Source organism: Pleurodeles waltl, chromosome 7 (assembly GCF_031143425.1).
Source record: "Pleurodeles waltl isolate 20211129_DDA chromosome 7, aPleWal1.hap1.20221129, whole genome shotgun sequence".
Taxonomy (NCBI): Eukaryota; Metazoa; Chordata; class Amphibia; order Caudata; family Salamandridae; genus Pleurodeles; species Pleurodeles waltl.
The window spans coordinates 1,440,165,690-1,440,190,216 of record NC_090446.1 but is presented as its reverse complement, the minus strand read 5'-3'; the positions used below and the strand labels follow the sequence as shown (position 1 = coordinate 1,440,190,216).

General features: G+C 42.0%; 1 protein-coding gene across 4 annotated transcripts in view; it reads left to right on the top strand.

Moving 5' to 3' along the window:
• LOC138246456 (uncharacterized) overlaps positions 1-24,527 on the top strand; it is a 420,592-nt gene that overhangs the window by 370,189 nt on the left and 25,876 nt on the right. For all 4 annotated transcript variants that reach the window (XM_069201077.1, XM_069201078.1, XM_069201079.1 and 1 more), the window contains one exon: positions 8,876-8,917. In XM_069201077.1, the coding sequence (XP_069057178.1) occupies positions 8,876-8,917 (42 nt within the window). The remainder of the gene's footprint in view (positions 1-8,875; positions 8,918-24,527) is intronic.

The window sequence follows — 24,527 nt, the reverse complement described above, 5'->3', positions numbered from 1 at the left end:
TGTGGCTCGGAACCAATGCATCACCTACATCTAGCCAGATCAACGACAATGCATCGCCTCCTCTGCTCCCAGCATCGGGTTCTCAACATCGACACACCCTCCTCGCAAGGTACTTTTACAGTGTGCAGAACCTGTATCCGACCTGCACTCTATCATGGTCAGTCTGAACTTTCCGATTTACCCAGGTCAAGTGCGACCAGATAGCCACGGTGGCGCTTTATGTTTCTGAGCACTAGATTTGCAGATCTTCTCTTCAAATTCATATCTCAGCTTCTACTCATTGGATTGTTATCATTTTGGTCTTGTTTTGTTCATTACATTATGCTCTATTTATCAAACCTGGGGTAGTGTTTTTACTGTTTTACTGTATAAAGTGTTGCGCAGCTACTTTACACATTGTCTCTTAATTTAAGCCTGACTGCTCTGTGCCAGGCTACTAGAGGATGAGCACAGGTTAATTTAGGGTATGTATCTGACTTACTCTGACTAGGACTGTAGTTCCTGTTTGGACAGGGTGCATACTTCTGCTAACCAGATACCCAATTTCTAACATAAACTGGACGGGCTTCACATAGATGGGCATTCCTTCTTCTGCAGAGTCCACAAGTCCAGATGTGATTTGAAGAATATGGTCTGAGGGTACAATATTAATACCTGGTGCCCACTGTGAATTGGGAGATGGTTCTAGAATTTCCCCCCACAGATATGTCTAGAAATGCATTCCACCTGGGATCACAAGACACAAGTGCAAAGTCCTCAGTGAGTGTGGGTGTGCTGGAGAAGTTGCTTTGAGATGCAAGTGTGGCAGGTGACAGCCCCACATCCTCATCCTGCTAGAGATGGGCCATATGTGCTGAAGGCACCAGTAATATTTAATTTACAGGCCCTGGGTACATGTACCTCTTTAATAGGGACTTACATGTAAACTAAATGCCTTTACCGCGTACATTTTTACCACAAATATGCCTTTACCATGCATGTCTCTACAACAGAAATGTAAGTATTTTACTGGTAGCTAAAAACCCTTTATATATTAATATATATAAAGGGTTTGCACTTACCTATAAAATACTGAAAGCATGATTGGTAAGGGCATATGTATGCTACAAACTTAATAGCTAAATTTTAAATATATATATAACCCCCAGAAGCGTCGCTGCAGGTCGGCACCTAATCGTTAGCAGTGCCTTCACTGCATGTATCTATCAATTGCCACAACTCCGCCATGTCCCGATAGGAAAGACAGGCACTCCAAATGTGTGAAATAGTGCTTAACTGCTGGGCATCAGTGATAAAGGTGAGAAACAAGATGCATTTCAGCAACAAGATGCCTTTGTCAACGTCAACTTGTTGCTGAAACATGTCCTGTTTCCCACCTATATTTATCATGGCTAGCAATAAAAGCACTATTTCATGCATTTGGAGTGCCTATCTTCCTTATTGTGACCTGGAGGAATTATGGCGGGTGATATACATATATATGCACTGGGAAAAAACCCAAAGGTTACAGGGGCGTTATAGTTGGGAAATAGAATTTAAAAAAAACACATAGAAATTCACTTAAAAAAACAAAGGTTACAGTGACGTCATACTTAGGCTCACATTTTAAACGTACCAAACCATGGAAATTCACCAGTTATACTTAAAGTTACCTCATGTAACTATAAATCGTGCCCTAAGGTAACTATAACTATAACTGGTGAATTTCTATGGTTTGGTACATTTTCAATGTGAGCCTAACTATAACATCCCTGTAACCTTTGATTTTTTAAGTTAATTTCTAATAAAAGAAAAATCTATTTCCTAACTTTACTGAATTTTTATGTTTTTTTAACATAGAGTAATTTTAATTAATATACGGTAATCCAACAACCACTGCTCACGGCTTTTGGCCATGCGCGGTGGCGGTTGGACACAGGCCAACCCCCTATAAGTACCCAACCGTTCACATCCTTCACCCATATGCAGGGGAGGTTGCCTGAGAGAACTGGCCTGCTGCCAGACCCTGCAGCCAACTCTCCCTAACCACCCAAACCCACACTGCGTGTGCAGTGGGAGTAAGCCCCAGCTTCTCTAGGTGTAAAAATAGGTGTGAGAGGGTGTATCTGGGGGTGAGAGTGTCTGTCAGATTGTCTGTTGTAATTCCATTCAGTAGCTTTTAAGAAATTAAGGGGAAAACAAATTTGCATACCTAGGAACACAGAGGATTTGCGATTCCTTCCAGTCTCGTGCAGAGATCTGATAGGCTGATAACACTTCAACAACAGAAGTAATTGAAGTGTTGTCTACCATCCTGGGACTCGGCAGAAGGAGAGTCCCAAAATAAAGGTAAAAAAAAAAAAAACGGCCAGGTTAAGAACGCCCTGTCCCCTTAGCTCTGGAGGTAGGGTCCCAAAAGCCCCCCCCCCCCACCAAGGCTAAAAAGCCTTTTTTTAAATTTTACAACCAGAGATGTGATGGATCCGCAAATCCCTTCAGAACATTATAGTTAGTCTCACATACAAAACCACAGAAATTCACCTGTTATAGCTTATATAGCTGTTATAACTGGCACCCTAAGGTTACTATAACTTGCCCCCTTGCCATGCACTACCAATTATCATAGATATTACAGCAATCATGGCACATTTCATAACATCATTGTTAATATCACTATAACATTTGTTGTAAAATTAGTTATTAAAAAAACTGTGCATGGCGAGGGTATGACTTATAGTTACCTTAATGTGCGAGCTACAGTTACTCCAAATAACTATTTCTATGGTTTTATATATTTAAAATGTGAGCCTAACTATAACATCTCTGTAACCTTTGTATTTTTAAGTGAAAAAATATATGTAACCTCCCTCATTAACCCAAAACCCATATTCACCCTAAAACCCCCATGAAAACTAAAAACCCCTACCCACCCAAAATAAAGCCATGCCAGCCAAAAACCGGTAGCCACACTAAACCCTACAAATACCCTTGCCACCCAAAAACCCACAACCACCCTATACCCAAAAACACCCTTGCCACTCAAAAAACCTATACCCACCCTAAGCCAGTGACGTAACAATTGTTCCCATTGTGCTGGGGCCCCTGAGCTCCAGGGGACCCTCTCAGCAGCACACAGTCAAGCACCAAGCAGTAGCAGGCACTGTGCACGGTTGGAGGGGCCCCTGGCCTTAGAGCTCCTGACTGAGGGGGTGAGGGAGGGGGCGCCCTCCATGTTCCTTGCAGGGAGGGCATTTTGCCACTTCCCAAAAAATACCCTTGCCAGCCAAAAAACCCAACCCCATACCCATTCCAAACCCTAAAAACACCTTTGCCACCCAAAAATCCATACCAACCCTAAACCCTAAAAACACCCTTGCCAACCAAAAACCCATACCGACGCTAAACTCTAAAAGCACCCTTGCCACCTAAAAGCACATACCCATCCTAAACCCTAAAAATAACATTGCCAACTAAAAACCTATGCCCACCCTATACCCTATAAAAACACCCTTGCCATGCCCTTGCCCTAACATTCATATATATCCCTTCAGTTTATGCTTCACAGCACCGATGCAACCCTTTTGATTATTATAGGGTCCGGAGATTCTTGTATTATTGTGCACAAAGGCTAAGTAAAACACGAAATGGATTCCTGTGAAAAACATTACAGGCATTGAACTACATGCACAAACGTTTGATTGCGGTGAGTCCAATTATCAAAATAACTAACATTCTTACTGACATCGTGAGGATCAATAGTACAATATGTGCAATTATTTACTTGTCACTGCATCGACGTGATTCGCGCTGCCTCTTATGTATTCCAAAATACTCACAGGATGATTAAGCTCCCAAGTGTGGGACATGAAAGCTTAAATCCCAGAATGTCTCTGTGCTCTGAAATGGTAGGCAAACTACAACAGCATGGAGACAGACTGAAAACCACTTAAAAAAGACGAAGATGTTGAAACGCGTCGTGGGGTCGGATTTATGTTGCCTGAGCATTGTTGCCTGTCAGTAAATCAACTTGCCAGTGAAATCTTCAGGAGTGCTGTGTTTTTCTTTTTTTTGGTGATGATATAATAAGGGTCATGATCTCATTCCTAACACCAGCAGCTAGAGTGCTTTTAAGACTGCATTGCTTTTCATATATATGTGTGTCTGTGTGTATATATCTAGATGTGTGTTTATGTAGGTGCGTGTGTGTATATGTGTGTGGATTATATATATATATATGTGTGTGTGTTTGTATTTTATTTCATTTTAAAGGCACACAATTTAAAGCCATATTGGTGGTAAAAGAGATGCGTGGTAAAGACCCATGCGTTGTAATGGACGCGATGTAATGGTAATGCATGGTTCTGGCCATGTTGCATTGCTGTTTTCGACACTTTAGCACTGGTTAGCAGTGACAAAGAACACAGATTTCTCAGTCCGCCTGTTAGAAATGGTCCTTTTGTAGGTTTATACCCAAGCTTTTTGCCTTTCTCCTATTTTCCTGACCCTCTTTTTGTTGGCTTTGAAACTGTGGGCACCTTACCAGTGCTAAAGTGCATGTGCAACTTGGTATAACTGGCTTACACATGTTTGGCTTATTTAATTTATATGGAAGTCCCTTGAAGAGTGGTATAGCATATACCCAGGGCTTGTAAATTAAATGCTACCAGTGGGCCTGAAGAGAATATTGAGCCACCCCACAGGAACAGCCTTTCAAACCTGTCCCAGGCCTGCCACTGCAGAGTCTGCATGCACAGTTTTCTGCCACATTGACATGGCAAGTCAAACTACTTGCCAAAGCCTAAACTCTCATTTTGCTACACTTGTCACCCCTAATGTTGGCCCTAGACAGCCCTAGGGACAGGGTGCTGTGTATGTAAAAGGTAGGACATGTGTCTTTATATACTACATGTCCTAATAGTGACCAACGGCCTATTTAGTTTCTCACTACTTTGAGTGCTGCTTCTCTCATAGGGTTGCATTTGAAATGCCTTGACATAAGTCTAAGTGATATCTTCTGAACTATGAGGAATAGCATTGGCATGTTTAGTGTGTTTTGAATGGTAGTGAGAATTCCTGGCTATTGGTATAGGTGGATTTTTTATTAGCATTGTAGAAATGCCACTTTTAGAATGTGGGCATTTCTCTGTGCTTCTATCTCTAGTGTTTTTGCAGCCTGATGCCAATCCACATCTGGGGCAGAGTGACAGCTCCAATTGGTGCATACTTTCCAGACATCTATCACACAGGAGGGCTGGGTGTGACAGAAGAGGCATCTACATACTGATAGTCGTCCTGAGGTGGGGAGAAGGAGGGTCGTTCACATCTTACATGTGAATAGGTTGTGTCCTGACCTCACACAATGGACTGATTACCCCCTAGTGATGTCTGGAGACAGGGCTGGGTTGAAAGGATGATGTGCTTTACTTGAAAGGATTCCTTTGAAGTTACCCGCCTGAAGAAAAGCATTTTGAGTATAAGTAGAAGGAGCTCTACCCCTGACATAGCACTTTTGAAATTGAGAACAAACCTCTGTTAGAGGGACTGCTGGACTGTGCAAAGGATTAATCTAGACTGCTCTTTTTTTGTTGCCCTGCTGTCTGGTATCTGCTGGGTGGCCCAAAGGACTCATCTGGATAGCTTTTCTGCATGTTTCCGTGCTACCAGCCTCTTCACTGAGTCTGGAGTTCTTGAACAGGAGTGCCAGGAGGAACCACCCTTAATTGTGCCATGATGCTGGCCTACTGACCTCTCCCTGTCTGTGTCCCCTGTACTTTCTCCTGGTTTTGAGGAATCCCTGGGTCTTGAAGGAATTCTCTGAGCGTGATTGTGGCCTGCCCTGGGCCCTACTACGCCTGGGGTGATCACTTTATGCTTCATTCCTTGCTTGCAGCCCTTGACAGTTGCAAGGCCAGATGGTGCCTTACCTGGTGAGAGGGGCCATGATGTGCAAGGCTAGGTTAGGCAGGCTTTGTCCACCTGCATCACCTCCATGCCTGCTGAAACTTCGCTGTCTATAGGGATCTCCACTAGTCGGGACCCTTCTCTACAGCAAAAAGGAAGAAAACCAGCATCACTTTTGTGTTTGCGGGCACGGAGGGACCGAGCACAGTGCCTAACTGCTTTCCCCATGGCAATCGCCTAGTCTGAGACCCAACTCCTGTTGGTCGGGCTGTTCTGACAAAAGGAGAAAATCTGTCCTGGTCACATAGGCCATGCAAAACCACCTTTTCCTTGTTAGGAGCGCCAGGGCTTTTGCGTTCCAAGTAGCGGGAGGCTGCCTTTACCGTACCGCCTGCGGGGGACCTAACGTAGTCGCCCATCAACGGGAGAAGAATGTGGCCCACCCCCACATACCTTGTGAGGGCCTTCCTGAGTTCCCTGACCAGCCGAGAGGCATTCCTCTATTCAGGTCCCAGCCCCCCCAGTACAGACTTTCCTACCATAATCATGGTAGTAGAAGCATAGGAGCTCCTGGTCCCAATGTGGTGAACTGTGCTTTACCGTATCACCTGTAAACGAAGCGCAATTGCGCTGTGATCCTCATATTGAAGGTCTTGGGACCACTGTCTGTACTTTTGGGGGATTACCGTAATGCAAGTAATAGGTGCACAGAGAGCCTCCGTGAAGTATGTGAAGGACCACAGTACCATATAACATTTAGCAGGAGTACAGATACGCTGAAACCTGCATGTTGTTACAATAGGGTGTGACCAATGTGCTTCCCTACAAATAGGGTTTTGGTACTTCCTTGTTTCATAAAGGTAAACGGACATTTCTGTACTGGTTGCTACAGCGTCCATGGCAATAGGTGGATGATGTATGTAACTCTCTATTCACCACCTGATGCTATTAGGAAATGTGTCCTTTTGGCCTACTGAAGGCCAGGACAATGAGTCTTACTTCAGTCTTTGCATAATGTGCATAGTATTTACGACCTCTGGTGTTTTTGGTCTTGTGATATACATAATAGAACTCATACTTTTATATAATTCTGTCTAGAGTCTCTTTTGTGGTAATACTTGTGTGTTGTGCAAATACTTTACACGTGACCTCTCTGACTGCTCTGTGCCAGTCTACCAGGGGGTGGGCACAGGTTATCTTTGGTGTGTAAATAACTCCCCCTGACTAGAATGGTGGGTTCTGCCTGGTTGAGGTGCCTACCCTAGCCAACCAGAAACCCAATTTCTAACACCGCCAAAAACAAATTCAGCAAAAAAAGGGGGAAAGACAACCCTAAGGTTGACAGGTCTAACAACACACATCTAAGAACTCTTCAGGTAAGAGTTGCTAAAACGGACCACAACATCACTTGCACTTCCATCTGGCTTGTGATACATATCTATAATATATAATAATAGAATACATTCTGCAATGCCTGGGCCATGAGCAACCAATGACCCAGGTCACAATAGGCAAGTTGCTTCTTCACACACATACATTCACGCATACACTCACATAACCAACATGAGCTATTATTAGACAAGTAGCAAATGTTCACTACCCATACCTAACCAAATAACCAATAGTTGGAAATCTCAGTATTGTATGAACAGGCTCCTCAATTAAAAAAAAAACAGTTCTTTAGCTCTATACTGAAGCCCTGATTATAAACCTAGTGTGTAAATGAACAGTGGTCCCTAATAAATTAATCCCGACAAACAACAGAGGCCAAATGGCAAATTGTAATAACAAATTGTGCCTCTCCAGTTCCCACTGCACTGGTGATCGCACTTTCCCTGGTCTTCTTAAGTGCCTCTGATCTTCACGTATATCCCTGCCTCGATCTCCATAATTGAAGGAGCCCTGGTGATGATCCCATGCATCTTGAAAGGATGGAAGTATTGTTGACTCGCACTTGGAACCATAACATTCTGTTTTATAGGTTAGTATGCGGTGCTGTTCTTTGGTAGCCTATATGATACGCACAGTGACCACCTTCATCACACATGGGACTCACCCTTAAGTGAGAACAGAGAACGTTCGTCGTGTTTTTCTGTATTTTGTTCTGTACATTTTTTATTACAAATTGTTCAAGGCTTAAGTCGCAACACCAGTGAGGCCTTGGAACTCTGCCCCATCTCACGTTTTACCCTAGCTGGGGGGGGGGCATGCATGCTTCTCCCCCTGCCAGAACTATTCTTAATGCTTTCTTCCCTTATCCTCCCAAACCCCAGTTCACTGCTCATGCCCCACACAGAAGCCCCAGCATGCACTTCACACCATCATAGAGCAGGTGATGGATGTGTGCATTAAACCCTCCGGGAAACGGAAAATATGCATAATTCTGCAGTTATTCCTCATTCTGAGGGGTTTAACTTATACTTAGCATGTAGAGTGAGTGTTACAGCTCGGTAACAGTAATTAAGGCCCATATTTAAAAAACAATTGTGCCGCATTTACATCATTTTTTGATGCAAAAACGGCGCAAGCTTACAAAATACAGACCCGTATTTATACTTTTTTTGCGCCGCATTTGGCCCCTTTTTAACGCAAAAGCGGCTCAAACTTACAAAATACAATTTTGTACATTTGCGCAACTTTTATCTATAAAAATGACACAAATGCGGCGCTAAAAAAGTATAAATATGGGCCACAATTATATTTTGTAAGTTTGTGCTGCTTTTGCGTCAAAAAGCAGCACAAATACGGCGCTAAAAAAGTATAAATATGGGCCTAAGTGTGTGGAGTTTCCACCCCTCCAGCACTGTGCACCCTTAGTCAGGGCCCAAACGTAGAAGGGACTATGCAAATTAGGATAATATAACATCATATCTTCATGATTTCATCTGTCAAGCGAAACAAAAGCACAATGAAACTCCATTGTCCACTGGCTTGCTAGTAGGCTAAATACATTGACAATGCTCCTTCATGGATATGCTGTTTGTCTTCGTTGCAGGTGCTGGGAGTCAAAGAAGAAATCTGCAAAGTTGTGTTCCGGGTACGTACCAATTATATTGTCTGTTTGAATAAAAGACACATATTTTTCAAATCCATTATGAATCATTACATCTGAAGTCTTTTGAATATTGTATATTGAGAATATGGTTACACGTTTGAATAATGCAGAGAGAAGGTATAACAATGGTGGCATAAGTACAGTTTAATTGGCCACACACAATAATGTTTGCACTGTTCCTGGACATGTTGTAGTTCTTCTATGTGTGTGGAGAGAGGGGGGAGGGCAATGCTGCTGCTGCCAGACCCATAACTGTTATTTGTAGTAGCCAACAAGTATGCAGAGTCAGACTGTGACAAAAAATATGCCAAAATAAGTGGTCCCCATTAGCGAACCAGATAGCTAGAAAAACAAGCATTTGCAATGCAATGAGTCTTGCGTTTGCTCGAGTTAGAGCTATTAGCGTTTAAATTCCTAACTGGACTTTTTTTGCCAAATAAACTGAAAATGAAAAGTAAAACAGTTGACATAAGCAAGCCCGATCAAAGTGCTGTGGCTGCTATGAGCATAAGTGCAAAGGAGAGACACAAAAGGAAAAAAAGTTTGCTCGCAGTCAAATGCACCAGCAAACATGCAATTATCCATGTAACAAGGTCGATGGCCAAAGCAGTCACAAAACTGCCCCAAGGAGGGACAAACGTAAAGAATTTACCAATGATAATACAGTAGTTTTGAAAGGCAAGCTCATGAATGAGTGATAGTGATGGGCGTGCAGTGGGCATGGATAAAGCCCACAGAGATTACAATACATCAGAGCACTTGTGCGCTTGACTTAAAACTAGGTTATATTTTTATGACCAAATAGACACCAAAACTACAAAAATCCAGTGTAGGGAACCGGAGATATGAATTTTTAAAGAATAAAAAACACCTAGTGCTTAGAAACACAAAGCGCCTACTTTATCAAAATTCTCCAAACTTCTCAAAACTTCAGGAGGTGTGTCCTGAAGTCCTCCTTGCAAGTACAACGGGTCCAAAACACTACTCCAAGGGTCTGGAACTCTTGGATGGTCCTTAGAAAGTTGGACAACTCTTCCCACAATGCACCTGGCCAAATCCCTAAAAGTCCACTGGATGTACTCCAGGCTGGGGATTCTTGCTGGAAATGATGTAGGTGAAGCTCTGTTAGCCTGTAGCTGCAGGGAGTACACTCCTGAGTCCTTCCATGAAGCAAGGCTCTAGAGCTGTAGTATAGATTGTGCAGCAGGTGCAGTTCACTCAGAAGTAAAGGCCAGGGGTGCAGGTCTAGATTCCAGCAGGGCAGTCCTTCTTCCTCCTGTAGTTTTAGGCAGCAGATCTGAGAGGCTATGCACCTCTCACATATTTATTCCCAGCTTCTGGCCATTAGGAAAGGGGACTCCCCTGACCAATAGAATGCAAGGTGACACCCAGATGCATGACCACTTCCTCCAAAGTGTGGCATATTCCTGTCCAAGGAAGCACCAGTCTTCCAAAATCCATGATGACTGAAATTTCAGCATGTCAGCTACAGCTGACTAAACCAACCCCTAGAATAGCTCATTTCCATAGATCTCCTCCTCCTAACATCTGCAAATTCCTCCCTTAAGCCTGGTATCTGGCTGAGGGGTCCAGAAAGTGATCTGGTATTCTCTGCCTGTCCTGCTCTCCTTTGAGGCTTGATATTTTTTTGCCACCCCTGCTCTGACATTCCTTTGTAGCTGCACAGCTGCCCTTCACCAGATAGCATGTACTGTGGACACCACTTATCACCCAATGAAAGCATCTCAGCTAATCCTGTTAGCACTGACCACTCAGAGGAGACCTTCAGAAGGCTGGATTTTGGCTTACAGAAAGTAAAGCCGTATAAGTTATTTTCTGTACAAGTTATGGTAAATTCACCAGTGTCAAACTGGTGGCGTTATCAAAACAACTCTTTTAAGTCTTCTAATGACTTCTCTATGCTTCTCTTTATTATATTTACAAACAAATACAATATTGCAATGATAGCCTATGGAGCCCAGTATCTACAACAGGGAAAATAAGGTAGATCATCACATTTAAATGGCCCAAAGCACCAAAGTCGATTTGGGACATCATTTCCATTTGAATGCAGTCTGCAGAGTCAGGCTGTCAGGCTGTGTTTAGAAATGAGGGAAAACCTCCAGCAGTGCCCAAATGCAAAGGGCACCAATTCTGCTGGGGCACTACTTCCATGCCCTACTGAGTAGTTCTTATAGGTAGTTGGCACACCCTTGCCATATTATTTACTAGGGACATTTAAGGGTTGTCATGTAAATGGTATGTATTTAACGTTTAAAGACAGGCTGCAAGGCAGGCCTGCATTTAAAAGGACTGAAAGCACACAGCAGTGCATGCATGCAAGTGCAGAAATTATGCTGGGCATCTAATCTCCATGCCCTATTATATACTATGGGCCTAAAGGCAGATTGTACCCCCCTTGCCCTAATATATAGTAGGGACTTTTAGGGTCTGTCAGGCCAATTGGAGGGGTACCCTTATACCTAGTGAACTCTACTACATGTGTGTGTTTTAACAAAACACTGGCCTGGGTCTGGCTACCAGAGCCCAGGGCACAGTCAGAGTCAGTTGCCATCAGCACCAGTCAGCAACACAAAAATTGGGGTGAACAGGGCAAAAAGATGGCTTTGCAACAGTGGCATTGTATCAAAAGGGACGAGTATGCATGAGAAGGAATGAAGGGTGTTTTGGAGTGATGGCGACAAGGGCTGATGAATGGTACAAGCGGTGCAGGTAGTGCATTGCCAACAGGTGCGAATGCAAGACGGGTTGAAGAATGATATAGTATCACTAGGGAGAGCAGAGATCGAAGGTCACCATCTTATCTCAGTGATTATGTGAAATCATAAACTTTCAGCTTATCTTTATTACAAGGTCATATCAGTAACTTACGTAATGCTCTTTAAGGTTTTGTTTTAAGCTTTCATTTCATGTATTGTATTGTACTGTATTTTATTGTGTGAAGGGAGGGGGGTGTGTTATGATGTATGGCGTCACTTTTGTTCTGGCAATACAATTCTAAGGCTAGAATATTGAGTGGTGAGAATTCCAGGCGTGTTGGTTGTGTCATGACAGCCTAGGAAGAATCACGCTCTGTTTGTGCTCCATTAAACTATTGATCAAATATAGCATATGTTCTTTAGTATTTATTCTCCTTCACAACAACTACCTGCCACAGTGACTATAAGATTTTTGCTAAACCTCTTGCTTTATGTATCAAATTTTTCCTACTTCAGTTAATTGGACCAGAGACACCTTTTAGTTATTAAAAACACAACCCACTTCTTCACCTTTTTGGTTAACAGTAGAAATGTGTTTTATCTGTTCTTTCTCTTTTCACGAATATCTCTCTTATTCATCGACTTCTATGTTTTTATCCACTCCAGTATTCAAACATTTGTCTTATTTACCACCTCCCTTTCTTTCTTCTCCTTTACTTAGTAATAATAGTTTTCTTCGTATGTCCATTTGGTCCTCAAGTTCAGCTTAAATGTCATTGTCCTTCTTCCTTCAGTCTCAACTTATCTTTCATCATCAACATGTTGTTAGATATTTTTTATCACTTTACCTGCTAAACACTTCTGCTATTTTGACACAACCTCCACTACTTCAAACTTTACATAATTTACCAAAACCAAAACTTATTTATACATCCTAATGACTGTCCCTCCTTCTCAACTCAAATCCAATATAGAACTTCTATGGGAAGCTGACTTAGGATGCTCATAGCCCAACTACTTTTGCAACAAATTATTGCCTAAACTCCACAAAACATCTAGAACTGCTGCTTTTACTGAATTGCTAAGGGCCATATTTATGGTCTGGTTTGCGTCACAAACTTTAAGTGAGATTTATGAAGCAATGCAGGGCCACCTTGCTGCAGCACACATATAAAGAGGAAGAAGCCTCTCTGGATTGTTTTTATGCAAGAAGGTGTCCCTGTCTGCCCAAAAACAATCCTGCATGCAACTCATGCTCTCCCGTGCTATGGTGCAAGAGTGCCTGCATTGGTGCTAGGCTTCCAAAAGGGGGCCAACACTGGGTGAAAGGATAGGAATGTGCTGTATTGGATTAATATGGCACATTCCTGCCATTTTCCTGTGATGCAGGGCAGCACAGCAAGGCTGCACTGCACCTCAAAGCCCATAAATATAGGCCTATATTTAATTTAGAATAGACTTCACTTTACTCCACTTTCCATCTCTAGTTTTTCTCTCAATCCCGATGCCCCAAATTGTTCATGCTCCAGCTTCCAGAGTGATGGTAAACACATGAGGCCAGATTTACAACAAACTGGCGCAGCGCTGTGCTGCACCAAAATCAGCAGTGCTGCGCTGCAATAGTTTTGAAATGCAGGGCTGCAACATATTTACAAGAATACGACGCAGCCCTGCGTTTCCCCCTGCACTGGCGCTAAATTAAGCTGCCAATGCAGGCATCCTTGCACCGTAAGGGTGTCTGAACTGAAGGGAGTGATTGTTTATGTGCAGAAAGGGACACCTTCCTGCACATACCCAGTCATCCATGGCATTTTGCTTCTTCTGTGTGTGCTTCAGAATGTAGAATGCAGCACACATAGAAAAAGCAAAAAACGAGGAGGAATAAAAGTATTCCTCCTCATTTTGCCATGCTAATGCCGCGCAGCCACAGATTTCTGATTTCTCATAAATCTGGTGCAGTGTCAAAAGCAATGGGTGTTTATGTGCAGGAAGGAACACCTTACTACACATAAACAATAATCCATGGAATTTTTCTTCTTCTATGTGTGCCACAGAATACAGCACACATAGAAAAAGCAAAAAACGCTAAGGAGGCGCAAATTGAAGCAAAATAAAGCTATTTTAGGCTTCAAGAATCTGGAGTGTCCAGCCTGAATCAGTTCTACCGGCATACATGTCTCAGTAGTTCTGTTATCGGTTACTTCCAAATTAGTGGTCTGGCACCTATTGGCAAGCAGACTGTGGGTTGTAAAACATACCTAACAAAGTGACAAGTTTCTGTCTACACACACAGAACTGTTGCTGCTTATATGCAGGATGGACTCCTATAACACAAACTCTCCTCCGCACACAGAACTGGTGCTTTACGTTCAAAGAAGCAGCTGTAGCAGAGCCATCGGCATCCATGGGACAGGTCTAACTTCAGCGTTACAACCCTCCTTCTGCACATACTCACTTTAAACACCAGAAGCACACAGACGGACAGTGGACAGTTCGCGACAGTGTACGCTTCCTCTTGCGCAAGTAATGTACACAAGCAGAACTGGTGTGTCAAACATAGAAGATGTACTGCAGTAGAGGAAGCTTTATTCTGCTTATAGAGAACACGTACAACACACTCACAGGGCTGACTGTAGCGGCACAAGCTTCCTTTTTCACACAGAACTGTCTTAGCTTGAATCAGATTATTCTAGCACCATATAATATATACACTACACTGTGGGGCAGATTTAGGAAAAGTGGTGCTGCACCTAGTGCAGTGCACTTTCCATGCACCCCTTAGCACCCACTTACCCCCACCATGTGTGCAAAGTATTTACAATACGGCGCACCATAGCGCAGAGTAGGGGGCAATAGTGTCATTTCTTTTACGCTATTGCTGTACTCTGAAGGAGTAGCACCAAAATTTTGTACATAGGGGCCCATTATAGATAATGGTATGCCCCCTTTTAACGCTTGCTCTGAGCAGGTGTTAAAAGTGCCAAAACAAATGGTGCAAGGAAATCCCTTAGATTTCCTTGCACCATTTTTTCGGCCCCTCTAACGGGGGAACTCCCCCTTGCATACATTATACCTGGTGCAGTCATAATGTGGCTTTAAGGGTTACAAAGTGACGCAATGTATGTATTGCACTACTTTGTAAATATGGCGTGGGGAAAATGCCACTTTAGCACTGCCTTAGCGTCACAAAAATGATGCTATGGTGGCATTAAGGGCTGCTAAAAATGTCCCTAAGTATTTAGTAGGTTTCTTTCTTATTTTACGTTCAAATTCGATATGCCGCTGGTGTTTTGTAGTGTTTTTGTATATTTATTTACAATTTACGATACTGTATAGTATTGGATTTTCCTCAATAAAGCATTATCAAACTAAAAAAAGAACTGGCGTAGCACACATTCAGGACAGACTGCACTAGTGCAAACCTACATTTGCACACCCAGAGATTTTTTGGCACAAGCAAAGAATGGGATAAAGTAGTGAAAGCTTCTTTCAACTAACACAGAAGGGCTATGGCACACAGATGGGTGTGCCACTTGTAAATGTAGCAGTGTAAGCTTCTCTTTGCACACAGTGCACAAGTATGACACACACACATGAAATGTTCTGCATTAAGTCATTCTTCCCTTGCACACATATTTGATATTGTATGCTTGCCGCACACAGACAACAGGTACAACACAAAAAAAGATTGGCACCGGTAGTGCAGGCTTTGTTCTGCATTGAAGATTAGACACTGACGAACTGCAAAGAACAGATATGTATGATGCACAAACAGGATGGGCCACAGCAAAGCAAGCTTCCTTCTGCACAATTAGACACACATGGAGTGAGCTCTCGAACACAAATAAAATAGATGCAACACACACACAGGACGAGAATCAGCCAAGCAACTTTACTCTGCACACTCAGAACAGGTTTACAGGGTGAACTGCAGCAATATAAAACATTTCAACTAGAATTGTTTTACAGAATTAAAAATGGTGATACATGAAACGTTAAGGGTGAGGTGGTTATTTAGAAACCGAAAAGAACATTTATGGCATGGTTTAAATAAGCAACTACGCCTTAAATGCATATAATCGTGATCTATACATATTTATAGCCGTACAGCATGAGTGGGAGGGACAGTGATCACATGTTTCATTCTAGTTGTAAGAAATTATGTAAAAAATGGGGTCTCTGGTTGGCAGTCAATTTGGCTGTTCTCTTCAGCGCTTCTCTTCGGCAGAGGTTCCTCTTGGTTTGAGAAGTAATATAAAAATCTGGGTGTTTTGGGTCCACTACTCATGCCCCTTTCTGCCTTTGAAGTAGGCAAACTTCAAAGGAAAGTTTCTGTTGTTTACAAGATCCTGCCTTGCCCAGGCCTGCCTCCAGACTCACACCATGGGGCTGGAGATTGCATTGTGTGAGGACAGACACAGCCCATTCAGGTGTAAGGGACCACTCCTCCCTCCAGTCTAGCTGAGATGGCCCGTCAGGATATGCAGGCTACACCCCAGCTCCCTTTGTGGCTCTGTCCAGAGGGGATTCACAAACAGCCCATCTGTCACTCTGACCCAAATAGGGAATACACAAGCAGGAAGAGTCATAGAATGGTTTAAGCAAGAAAATGGCCACTTTCTAAAAGTGTCATTTTCAAACTGACAATTTAAAAACCAACTTTACCAAAAGATGTATTTTTAAATTGTGAATTCAGAGACACCAAACTCCATTAAGGGACAATTTTTGCAAGCCCTATGGTGTAGAGCAGTACAGTAAGTGACCCTGCTGCCATGCCCGGTGCCGGAGGGAAAGGGCATAAATGCACCATATTGACAAAATATGGTTCATTTCTGTTCTGTTCCCCGGTGCTAACACAAATTGCTGCTTAGTGCCAATGCAGACAACTATTGTACAAGGGTGTCTGCGGCCACCTTCCTGCACAAAACTATCGAGAGATGCATTTTTCTCTTTCTATATGTGCTGCAAAATGAATCACACATGGAAAGATGAAACAAGTGGAAACGAAGACATTTCTCCTTGTTGTGTCTGCCCTGGGGAGGCATACAGTTTTGAGACATTCCTAGGTTAACAGAGCCTTGGAAATCTTTTACACTATGCACACACGTCTATCTTGTCATGGTGTGTCACACCCAGAGGCAAACGCAGACCTAACTAGTCAGACCTAAGGGGCGTAGCTTCATGGGGGATGTTTTGAGACTTACATTGCCAAAACAAAATTATTCTGTTGCTTATAGTTGGGCACAAGTGCTTTCAGTTGGGTATGGTGAAGTGTCTGTCATATTTCACCTGGGATTTTTACATAAACATAGTCAAAACACACATACAAACACACATATACAGGTTTTATATCTAGATAGATAGATATCTAGACAGATGGATAGATAGATAGATAGATAGATAGATAGATAGATAGATAGATAGATAGATAGATAGATAGATAGACAGACAGACAGACAGACAGACAGACAGACAGACAGACAGACAGATAGATAGATAGATAGATAGATAGATAGATAGATAGATAGATAGATAGATAGATAGATAGATAGATAGATAGATAGATAGATAGATAGATAGATAGATAGATAGATAGATAACAAAAAGGGTAAAAGCATCTTTGGCAATTATGTAAAACAACTCCCTGAACTGATGTAAAATTCTGCCCTTGCAGCAATATGCATTCTCATCCCACAAGGGGGTTTATTGAAAATTCACCATTGTGAAACGGCCACATGTTTTATAATGCATAGATATTAACAAAAGGGACTCATTCAGGCACCAAAGTCATTTGTAGTTGATATTCTATTCTGTGCATTTTCAAACAATGCAAAACAAGTACACTGAGTTTTGAAGTCTGTGAATTGTCATTAGTAGTTACATAGAAAGGGTACTAGCAGAATGGATGTGGTTCACTACCAGTTACACACATTCGATGGGAGAGAGATATGTTTAAGTCAATTCGCACTCTGTCTAAGCAGGGACCCTCAACTCTAGTCAGGGTAAGGGAGTTACCCTGCTCAGACAACCCCTGCTCACCCCCTTGGTAGCTTGGCACAAGCAGTCAGGTTTATCTCAAAGGCAATGTGTAAAGTATTTGTACCAACAACCACAGTAATAGAGTGAAAACACTACAAAATGGACACCACACCAGTTTAGAAACATATGCAATATTTATCTAGATCAAACAAGACCAAAACAACAAAAATCCAACATAAACAGGTCAAGATATGAATGTTTAAAGTAAAAAGAGTCTTACTCCATAGAAAACAATGAAAACATTGTTGTTAAACAAAGTACCTGCTTTGCGTAAAAAATAAAGCCGCTCAGGTGAGCGTGCGTTGGAAAAGTCAGCGTGCGTCATTTCTTCTCCAGTCAGGTAGGCGATGCATCATTTTTCTCTCCCGCAAGAGAGCGATGCGTCCATTTACGGATGGGGCACCTTGGATCCACGCAGGTTCACGATGACTTTGACACCCAGTGACAATGCGTGAGAAATCCTGGTTGCACCGTGATGCAAAACCACGCTGGTTCATTTCTGTTCTGTTCCCTGGTGCTGGCACACAAATTGCTGCTTAGCGCCAATGCAGACAACTATTGTGCAAGGGTGTCTGTGGCCAACTTCCCCCACAAAACTATCCAGAGATGCATTTTTCTCTTTCTATATGTGCTGCAAAATGAAGCACACATGGAAAGATGAAACAACAAGTAGAAATAAAGGGCCAGATGTATCATGAAGGCCTTTTGCAATTCGGAATTTGCGATTTTTAAGAAATCACTATTTCCGACTCGCAAAATGCCATGTATCACATTTGCAAATCGGTAAAAACGATTTCTTAAAAATCGCAAATGCTATTACCGAATTGCAAATTGCAATATCGGCCCCATTCGCACCTATGGGCCTGTTGCCACCGCGCATCACACACTAACTGTCTATTTAGCTGTTAGTTGCACACAGTGGGTGGGAAGATGGCAGTCAGCAGCCCGCTCGGTTCCAGTGTGCTACCTCAGCTCATCTACACCATTCTTTTTGGTGCCTATTGGCTCTCTAGCAGAAAACAGTAGCATCTTTTCTATTTTGTGTAGTTTGAAATCCCCCAGTCCAAAATGTGCACAATAGTATTGTGGCTTCTCTTGTCAGGCTTTGGACCATGAGCCTAAGAGGAAGGCAGCCAGGGTTGCTTGCGTTAAATGCATCTCAGCCCATTCTGGGCACTTGAGACGTCTCATCTCAGTGTGAGTATACTGGTCTTAAAATGTAATTCAGTAGCACTTCTGAACTTTATTTCAATAGTTTTCTTCAAAATACTGCCAAACGAATAAGTACTCCACTAGCAAAGCACACTATTACAAATGACTTTCAAATCTGCCTGTAACCTTGCGGTTTGGTATTAGACAGAAATTGTAGTATTGTGCTGATACCTTTTTATTTTAATATATCCGCTACACACTTACGCCCAGATTTATACTTTTTCCCGCAAAACTGCGCTAATGCAGTTTTGCGTAAAAAAGTTTACCGCCGGCTAGCACCATTCCAAGACGCCGGCCGGGTGTCTTATTTATGGAATGGTGCAATCCGGCGCAAAGGGTGGGCTAACGTCAAGGAAAAGGGCGTTAGCCGGGTGGGGGTGGCGTTATGGAAGAAGTGGGTTTTGCACCAGAAGATGACGTTAGGCTGGTTAGAGTTTAAAAAAGATGACTCTAACCAGCCTAGCGTCCTTTCTTGACGCAAAACCTACCATACCACATGACTCCTGTCTTATGAAAGACAGGAGTCATGCCCACCACCCCAATGACCAGCACAGGGGACAAGGGTCCCCTGGCCATGGCCATTGCAACCAGTGCCATGTGAGGGGGGGCAGTTCAGGGCCCCCAATGGCACTTTAAAAAAAAAAAATACTTACCTATACTTCCCCTACTTACCTGGGATGGGGTCCCCCATCCTCTGGTGTCCATCTGGTGTGGGTGGGGGTTTCCCTGGGACCTGGGGAGGGCACCTGTGGACTTTTTCCATGGTGTTCACCCATGGAAATGGGCCCGCAGGTCCCCTAATGCCTGCCCCGACCCAGGTGTTGAATAATGACACTAAGCAGGCTTAGCACCATTATTTAGGCCCGCCTACCTCTCGTGCTCCATTTGTGCATGGGAGGATAAATAAGGTGCTAGGGCCTTAGTCATGTTTTGGACGGGAACGCCCACCTTGCATCTCATTGATGCAAGGTGGGTTCACACATCCAAAAAATGACTTTAACTCCAATATTTTGACGTTAGACTAGTCTAGCGACAAGATATAAATACGGAGTTAAGTTTGCATTGAATTAGTGTAAATGGCTCTAATTCAGCACAAACAGAATATAAACCTGGGCCTTAGTGTCGAGGTGTGCTGTCCTTTCACAAAGGAAGTCATCAATGTAAACATTTGTGGAGGAACAAGCACCACGCGAGGCCAACAGCACCACTCGAGTGAAACTTCGCAACAATCACAGATGCCCATTCCTGCAAATGTTTTTTATAATGAGAGATATTCCTGTACTCTCAATTAAGGTACATTAATATTATTCTGCATTGGTGATAGTCTATGTACATTGGCTCCAGTCCATGTTTTATCAATGGGAAGAACTGTACAAGCTTTACAAAGGCAGAAGGGTCGGTTGTCATGTTGCTTGTACAAGGGACGCAGACTGAACCATGTCATAGGCCTTTATTAATAAAACACCTCCCCGTTCATGCTAATGAGCTCCCCACCCCAAGTAGTTTGTCCTGACATCGGGGGTACATGTATAATTTTACAGCAGACACTTGAGCTTAATGCAAAAACTATTTCTAATTGTGAGCACTGAAGTCAATATTAAAGGGTTTATTGAATTATTAAGTGAGCTATTGGGTTCCATTACATGATATAACATAATAACAATAAGAAGCATTATCTCCTTAGACCTATGGACCGGGCTTATTCTGTTTAAATTCAGTCTGTCTGTGGAACTTCTCCGACACATGAAGCTGCAAAACAACAGCTTTCTCCTGCTCCGGGCAGATTTATAATTGTACTTTTCCCCCTTTGTCTGAATTAAGTGCCTTGTTAACTGGTTTTACATTGCAAATAAAACTGAATCAACGTTGTGGAAGTCATATAAATAAGATCTCTTTCCCACTTGCTCTGCATCAAGTCAGGTAACATCTCTTGCCTGTAAAGAGGGTGTGCGACAGGGATGTAAACAAGCATTTGTGTTGCTCGAGTTATAGCTATTCGCATTTTAAACCCTTAACCGGACTTTTCTTGCCACATAAACTGAAAAGTAAAACAGTTTTACATAAGGGAGCCCACGGCCACCATGAAGTGTGACGGAGCCACACAAAAGGAAATAGATGTTCGCTCGTAGTGAAACGTATTGGCAAAAGTATAATTATCCATGTAACCCGCAAAAGTGCAATTATCCATGTGACAGGGTCACTGTCATGGAAAGCGCTCGACTACTGCGGCGAGATTGTTCTGCCTGCGAAATAAAGAGAAAAAGTAGTCCAAAAACCATATGGAAAACATGGAGCCTCATATGTTTTCAGTAGTTTACCAGTGTACTTGAGGAGGGCTAAACACCGGAAAAGGCATGACGCATGCATGCCTTTCACTAATGAAATGAAGCAAATTGTAAAAGGCATGCCCACAAACCAACAAAAGTGATGGGGGTGGTTAAAAACCCATAGAGTGATTACACCAGTGACAGAGCGCTTTGCGCTCAACCCCAAAAGTGGCTCACATTTGCAAATTTGGGTCCTTTCGAACAAACGCTGTATGGGAATTTTGCAAGGTATGAAAGACTGAATGTATTTGCGTGTTGCTGCAGGCAATGCCCATCGTATTATCAAGCAAATCAACAGTAATAAACATCCCACTTGCCCATAAAACTGGCCCACAAACATCTAAAAAAAAACAGCCCCACACTGATCTACAAGATCAGCCCATTTGACACTGTCTGACTTCCCTATTTGTCAGTCTGACCTTGCTGGTGTGTCACTATTACAATGCATGTTACAACAACATACCATTACAAAACATGTTTTACAACGCATGATCCTTTAAAACAAATGCCTTTAGATTGCATGCATTTTTAACACTGGAGAAAATAAGGACAGTTTTTAGTGTTCAGGAGTGGGTTGAGGTAAAGGTGTTTTTGTAGGAGTGGATATAACTTATGGAATTTGCCGTAACATAATTATGTAAAGTTACAGCAAAAGTATGCAAGAATGCAAGGGATTACTTGAGGAGTGTAATTATGCATTTAGCACGATTTGTCTTATGCAAAACACACCCATGCATTCAAAATGAAAACAAGGATGCATTTCACACTAAAATAACGCTAAATGCAATAGAACATGAACAGCAGCAGCCATCAGCTACTCACGCACTATATATGTGGTCTTGTGAAGGCATTTTTGACCCAAATTATGCAAACAGTCAAAATGGTGTAATTTTGGGTCACAAGAGTAACGTGAAATAACCAAAACTACTCTGATTACTCTGGTGTAGTTGTTTTAGGGGTGAACTGGGTTAAAGGGGGGTAAGGGCTTTCAAAGGTTCAGAGCTGGGTAGAGTTAAAGGTAGATAAGGATGTTTTTTAAGGTTTAGAGTTGGGTAGAGTTCAAGGGAGGTAGGATTATTTCAAGGTCCAGAGGTGGGTAAAGTTAAAGGGAGGTAAGTGGTTTCTTAGGTTCAGAGGTGGGTAGAGTTAAAGGGAGGTAAGGATATTTTTAAGGTTGAGAGGTGGTTTTGGGTAAAGGGAGGGTGTGGGCTTTTTTTAGGCTTCAGAGGTGGATAGATTTAAAGGGAAGTAAGGGCTTTCTAAGGTTCTGAAGTGGGTGGATCAAAGGGAGGAAAGGTTTTTAAAGGTTTAGAGGTTGGTAGAGTTAAAGGGAGGTAAGGGTTTTTTAGGGTTGAGAGGAGGGTGGAGGTGTCTAAAGTAAGCAAAAGATATACACACACACACACATATATCTATATACGTATATATATATATATATATATATATATATATATATATATATATATATATCTTCAAACAAAGATGGTCTAAAGGTTGCTGGGTGGTGCACTCCACTGCCGGTGCTAGTGATGGAGAGGACCAATCTCGAAGAATACAAATCACCAAAAGTATTCACTGCACTCCATGAAGTTTCAATAGTGCCTATTTATTAATGCCAAACTAACAACCACCAACGCGTTTCAACTCCCCAAGGAGTCTTGTTCACAGTGAATGAGTCCCTTTTCCCTTTTGCTATTTATACCCCATAGTGCTTCATTATTTACAATGCATTCTGGATAGTGTAGTTTCCAATTAAAAAACATTTAAATAATTTTCCTAATTTTAAATACAAATACTAAGAAATAAAAATAACAGATACATAAAATAGTGCTTATAAAAAACCCCTTTCCCTCATAATATAATACTTGTTGCGTATGTTCTCCTCTATTGTGCCATTTCATTCAGTTTCTAATTTATAACTTAATACTGTTTATATTTGCCACCAATCATTTGCTATATTGTGTTTAACAAAAAAGCTGTACACAAGTGACACACATTTCCCTGTAACATCTATTCCATTTTTCATATATGTACTAAGAGATAGTATCACTCTAGTGTTCCAGCATTTCTAACTAAAACATTCCTATATGTCGTTAATGACCCTGAGAGATTTAGTAAATTGCCTAATGAATTCTACTCTCTCTATCCTAGGCAAACACATATCAATTCTCTCCAAAGTGATGCCTATCATTGTTCGACTAGGATGTTATATACTTTTTTTCCATAGTATTTTGTCAGTGGCCTACCCACATGAATGCCATTGTTGTCATACATTTACACATTTACCAGAATCACAAATGTACATGCAATTCTTCGTCCATGCTCAATCCATAAGGCATCTTTGTGCGGAGCTGAGTAATAAATGTGCTCTCCATTTGTCTAAGCTTCCGAATTTTATCTCCTCCTCTCTCGTTTCTTTTCATTTGTGCTATACCTATAAATCGTAGTGATCTCCAATCATTCGTATGCGAGTTCGCAAAGTGTTTTGCCATTGTGTAACTCATGTCTTTGTTGGTAATAGCTCTAGTGTGTTCTAAAATCCTTTTCTTCAATGGACAGATTGTACTGCCAATGTATCTCAATCCACACTCACATTCAAGCATGTAGACTACATATTGGCTGTCGCAGGTGATTCTTTGTAAGATATTTAGGGCCTTGCCATTGTAATCCATGTAAGTTTTTGTATTTCTTGCAATTTGACACACTTTGCATTTATTGCATTTGTAAAAAACAGTTGTTTCATTCTTCAGCCAGTTCCTTATAGTTGGTACTTCATAATGGCTTTTTACCAATATGTCCTTTAATGAGCGTGATTTCCTATATGATATTTGTGGAATTCCACCTATTCTTTTTGCCAGATCTCAATCACTCCTCAATATCTTCCAATGTTTTCTAAATATTGATTCTATTTCCTTACTTTCTTTGCTGAAAGTGAGAATTAGGCGAGGACAAGTTTCCTCCTTATCACTTCCTCTTTTTGCACCCTTGTCTATCAGTGTTTCCTGTCGAGACATCCTCTTAGCCCTCTTCTCACTCAGATCAATATTAGTTCTTAAATATCCGCGGCGCAGGAAGCGTTTCCGTACCATATTGAATTGATTCACCATTTCTTTGTCATTTGAACAGTTCCGTCTCATTCTTAGGAATTCACCAAATGGAATGCTTTTTATCAAGGACTTTGGATGAAAGCTACTCCCATGTAGGACACTGTTAGTGGAAGTCACTTTTCTGAATACAGTTGTGTTCATTTGGTCATTGTCTATATATACTCTTATATCCCAAAAATCTATTTGT